At 35.4% G+C, this 5,719-nt stretch overlaps 1 protein-coding gene across 7 annotated transcripts in view; it reads right to left on the minus strand.

Annotated features, from left to right (window-relative positions):
* The window catches only part of RNF214 (ring finger protein 214), a 45,453-nt gene that overhangs the window by 30,677 nt on the left and 9,057 nt on the right, over positions 1-5,719 (minus strand). For 5 of the 7 annotated variants that reach the window (XM_019647411.1, XM_019647406.1, XM_019647410.1 and 2 more), the window contains exons 5-7: positions 4,873-5,013; positions 4,058-4,105; positions 2,222-2,361 (exon numbers count right to left, since the gene is read on the minus strand). In XM_019647411.1, coding sequence (XP_019502956.1) covers positions 2,222-2,361; positions 4,058-4,105; positions 4,873-5,013 — 329 coding nt within the window. The remainder of the gene's footprint in view (positions 1-2,221; positions 2,362-4,057; positions 4,106-4,872; positions 5,014-5,719) is intronic. The other 2 variants (XM_019647412.1, XM_019647407.1) reach the window with 1 other exon arrangement.

The following is a 5,719-nucleotide window of genomic DNA, read 5'->3' on the forward strand; positions in this document are numbered from 1 at the left end:
CTGAACCATCTGAAAGTTACAGACATCATGAAACTTAATCCCTAAAACTTTAGCAAGTGTCTCTTAAGAACAAGAACACAATACCATAATCACACCCAAAATATTTAACTGATGATATTACCCAATATGTAGTCTATATTCAGGTTTTCCCAATTATTCCAAAATGTTCTTTATAGTTTGTTTATTTAACCCAGGATCAAACCAGGAAGGATGCATTGCACCTAGTGGTCAAGTTCCCCTTATCTTTTAGGACTCACTTTTGGAATTGTTTCTGGGAAGCCCTCTATAACTCCCCCTACCCCGTCTATGTTACATGCTTCTTCTAAAAGTGTTCATATCACTATCATGGTGTCATTATGCTATTTTGCAATTATCTGTTTATTTACCTATCTCCTCTAATAAGCAATAAGCTCCTTGAGGGCTTTTTACTCCCCAGGCCCATATTGCCTGGTTCATAGTATTAAATATTCAATAAAGGCTGAATGAATGAAAGAGCCATGAACAGTAAATATGACTATTATAAACTGAATTGTGTACCCCCTGCAAATTCATATGTTGAAGCCCTAAACCCCAATGTGACTGTATTTGGAAACAGGGCCTTGAAGGAGATAATTAAAGTTAAATGATGTCATTAGGATAGGGCTCTAATCCAATAGTACTGGTATCCTTATAGGAAGAAGAGCGATACCAGGAGTATGCATGCAGAGAAAAGGCCATGTGAGAACACTCCAAAAAGGAAGTTGTGTCTGTAAACCCAGAAAAGAGGTGTCACTAGAAACCAACCCTGCCAGCATTTTGTTCTTGGACTTCAAGCCTCTGAAAATAAATTTTTAAGAAAATAAATTTCTGTTGTTTAAGCCACCCAGTCTGCAGTACTGGGTGGTTATGGCAGCCTAAGCAGACTAACACAATGACCAAAACCTTTGTGCCCAGAGTTCCTATGGATAATGAATGCTAAACAAAACCTATACCAATGCTAGAAAAAAGATACACACAGAAGACTTCTTCCCCTACTTCTGGAAAAATGAATCTCACATTTAACAGAACAAAGGACAGAAAGCATCATTCTGACATTCACGACATACATAAAAAAACCCAACTGGATCTTCAAGACTACAAGCAGCAAATTGTTAGTATTAAACACCATTTGTAGCTATCCAATCAGGTGGTAAAGACAGAGATATGTAGAGTGTACAATGCACACATCAAAAGGAAATCTTTCATGGAGCTTAGAATAAAATTACAGACTCACCTTCCCAACTTCTGCTCTTTAAGATATCTGCTGCTAAGTTGTTTACATGTACCTGTCTATGTTTCATCTTCCCCACACAGACTGAAGATGATAGATAGCAAAGGCCATGTTGTTGGGTGGTAGTGGTGGTAGCTATCTTAATGAATAACAAAGCCTACTATACAGTGTTCTGCTCCTAGTACACTCTTCATAAATGCTGGTGTATAGATCATCATGGACAACTGAACAGTCATTATCACTAGATTCTCAACAGAACTAATGACTGGTCTGTCAGCCATCTTTCATTCTTTCTCAAGTTGCCCTTTCACAGTTCTCCCTTTACATACTTGGAAAATGATTCAGCAAATGATCTTGCTACTTTTTTTCACTTAGCTCTCTGACACATTAGCAAGCCAAGATTTTCTTGATAAATAAAAAGGTGCTTTAGTAGAATTTAAATAAAATCATCAAATATTCACAGCTATTTTGATTTCCAAACAGCTCAGATTAAGAAACTTGGAAAATGAAAAATTTGATCGATTTTTATGCCCACCTTACTCTTGCTACAGTACCCAGAAGAGAATACAGATCCACTAAATAATTCTTTCCAAACAGCTTACGATGTTACTGTTTGAAATTTGCTTTTGGTGCTGAATAGTGTAACTATAATAAAAGTATTCTCATACCCTAAACATTTTTAAAAATCAGGTTATAAAGCAAGTAAAATAGGTGTTAGATGCATATCAAAATCTTGATCAAACCTGGGACCCAACAATTAGCTGCTATTATTTCAAGGTATTAATAAATCTCTGAAATTTTCTTCATTAAATCTAACATAGGGTGCTAAAAAGCTAAAATCACTGAAGGACTTTCATTTGTGCTCTGCTTTACAAATAAAAATTAGACTGAAAGAAAAAAAGCTAGAAACACAAACGGGACTTACGCACATACACATACACACAGGTTCTTATTCTTAACAGCATCATTTACCTTCTGCCCTTCTCACAAAGTTTCTCAATTTCAGCTTTCAGATCCTGCTCCTTCTGCAAAAACTCTTTCTTTTCTTTCTCTATTTTCTTCTTTGTTTCTTCTCGTTTTATTGTTACATCCTGGATAGCCTTCAATATCTCCTGTGTCCCACACAATTACAGTTGCACACAAATGAAAAAGGCAATAAGTTAGTTCTTTTGGTCTGAAGGTTATTTTCAACTATCACAAATTAACATATTGACTTTAGTAAAATCAAATTGAAAGAATCTGGTTGATGAGTAGCTCCAAAAGCTAGTATTTAGATGTAAGGAAGAAAGTTATAATAAAGCAGATTTCAATTCAACAGGAGAAAGAATTTCTAACAATCACAACTGTTCAAAAATGGAATTTACTGCCTGTGAAGCAATAAGCTCTCCATTACTGGTGTTCAAATAAAGGCTGAATGAACACCTGTCAAGAATGCTGAGGAAGGCATTCTTGCACAGGGTGGGAGTTTGTTACTTTCAACAAATATGGTCTAGTTTTGTTTTGTTATGGTTCTACTTTATTATGTGTGAGGTTATTTTTTGTTCTTTTTTTATTATTTAACTATATATATATATATATATTTTATAATAGGTCAAATAATAAAAAAGTGATAAAGTTAAGCACCCCCTAATTCACACCAATTCCACCCATAAAATAATCCATGTGTTAACTGTTTTGTACTTTCACATCTTTTTCCATTCTTAAACAAATACATGTATACTTATGTATTTGACTGCTTTTGTTTTTTTAAATGAGGTCATTTTATATACATTCTGTACCCTGCTTTTTTCACTTGACATGAGCATACTGTCAGTAAGTATAGATCTAACTCAAAAACAGCTCCATAATATGACATGCGTATATATCCAATTTATCCAACCATTCTCTGTTAAGAGTCCATCAGGTTGATTCGTTTTTTTTGTAACTATAAACAATATTTAATAAACACTCTAGATGTCTACACTTTCATACAAAAACTTTTATTTCTGTAGAATAGACTCTTAATAATGAGACTGCTAGATCACAGTATATATACATTTTAAATTTTAACTGACAAATCCTAACAACTTTTCTAAAAAAGCCGTAACAATTCAAACTCCTACCAATGTCTGAAAAGAGCAAATTTTTTCCTCACCCTTAACAACGTATTTCATTTTTGCCAATCTTCTGGGGGAGAGAGAGGAATGGTATCTAGTAATTGTAATGAGCCTTTCCCTAACTCCTATTCTTTACAGTTTTCACTATATGTCTCCTCCAACTAGAACCATGAAGGCAGAGACTATGTTTCGTTTACCATTAAATCTTCAGAAACTATATTAGGAACTCAAAAAATATTTGTTGAATAAATAAATGAATACTAGTGAGGCTGAGCTTCTTTTCATATATTTATTACCCATTTGCTTTTTCTCTTATGTGAATTACTGTTTATAACTGTTGTATACAAAATAATAGTCCCCTCACCCACCAAATATGTCCACATTCTAACCCCTATGAATATGTTACCTTCCACAGGAAAGGGACTTTGCACATGTGATTAATGTAAGGATCTTGAGCTGGGACGATAATCCTGGATTATCTGGGCGTGGCCCATCTAATCACAACATGGGTCTTTAAAAAATGGAGAACCTTTCCCAGTTGTGATCAGAGGAAGATATAATTAGAAAAAGAATGGTCAGAGAGACATGTTGCTGACTTTGAAGTGGGGAAGGGGGCCACAAGTCAAGGAATGCATGCAAGCAGCCTCTAGAAGCTGGAAATGCAGAGATTCTCCCCTAGAACCCCCAGAAAGAAATACAACCCTGCCAATACCTTGATTTTCACCCAATGACACTCATGCTGGACTTCTGACCTACAGAACTGTAAGATAATAAATTTGAGATTTTTTGTTTTTTGGTTTTTTTTACTTAAAACAGTTTTTTTAATTTACTTTTATTTTTCAAAAAAAATGTATGTTAAGCCCCTAAATTCATGGTAATTTGTTACAACAGCAAGAGGGAACTAATACAATAACCTTTCCTGGTTTTTCTCTAGATTAACTTTTACCATGAATTTATAGGCATCTTGGAATGCCATGAATACTAAACCCTGTATCATATGTATTACAAATATTTCCTCTCCATCTAACATTGATCTTTTTTGACTGTTTTGCATCATTTGCCCTATCAAAAGTTTTTAATTATATGTAATTAAATTGATTAAATTTGTTATAGCTTCTGGGTTTCCTTCCTGGCTTAAAATGAACTCTTGCAACTTGAGGTTTAATAAATAGTCTCCTAAATTTTCTACTAGTTTTAAATATTTTTGCAGTTTTTATATGTAGATTTTTAATCTACCTAGAATTATATTTTTTAATATAATGTGATTATAAGAGCCTAATCAAATGATTTTCTAGGTAGACAATCATGTCAACTTACTATATGAAATAATCCTTTTCTCTCTGAACTAAAATAGAAGTGACAGTTTGAACAAGATGCCCTCAAAGATTCTTTTTATCCTTAAAACTTTACCATAACCATTAAAAAGTTAAATACTGCTTTTCTATTTCTATTAATTTGGTAACAAAATTAAAGTCTGATTAAGGACTGTAGCTTTACTTATTGACAATTTTAACATAAGCAGAATACCTGGTGATTCTTCATTTCTTCTTCTCTCCTTTGCTGAAGTTGCTTCAATTGCACTTGGAGCTGATTCTCCACTTGCCTCTGCTTGTCCAGGACCTCCTGGTAACGTTCCTTCAACAGGGTTCTCTCTGTCATCATTTTATCCTATTGGTAACAACAGAACAAAAGTGTAATTCCCCAGTTTAACAACAAGACACATTCACCAGGTGCCTATTCAAGGCACTGTGCAGAGCTCTCTATGGCTGCAGTGTCCAATTCTGTAGCTACTAGCCACATGTGGCTATGTAGGTTTGAACTAATTAAAATAAGGGAATTAAAAAACCCAGCCCCTCAGTCACCTAGCCACATTCCAAGTGCTCAGTCGCCACATGTGACTGGTGACTGCCATACGGAACACATGGAACATCTCCATCGTTACAGGAAGTTCTATTGTACAACACTGCTCTAAGGCAGGGGTTGGCAACCTACGGACTGTTGGCCAAATTCAGCATTTGCCTGTTTTTATAAATAGAAGTTCTGTAGGAATACAGCCATAACCAACGGCTTACAGGCTGCTTTCACACTACAACGGCAGAGTGGAATGGTTACAACAGAGTCCATATAGCCCACAAAGCCTAAGATATTTATTATCTGACCCGTAAGAAAAAGTTTTGCCAATCCCTGCTCTAGGGAATAAGAGGAAAGAGGTATTTTATCATCCATTAAGAGAAAGAAGAATGGGGTCGGCCGAGTGGCGCGTTGGTTAAGAGCTGGCTTGGGATGCCCGAGGGCCCTGGTTCAAATTCCACATATGAGGGCCAGTGACACTGCCCTCTACAGCTAAGATGCTGAACAACAGCTCAACCTGGAG

Source organism: Hipposideros armiger, unplaced genomic scaffold (assembly GCF_001890085.2).
Source record: "Hipposideros armiger isolate ML-2016 unplaced genomic scaffold, ASM189008v1 scaffold_111, whole genome shotgun sequence".
NCBI classification, from domain to species: domain Eukaryota; kingdom Metazoa; phylum Chordata; class Mammalia; order Chiroptera; family Hipposideridae; genus Hipposideros; species Hipposideros armiger.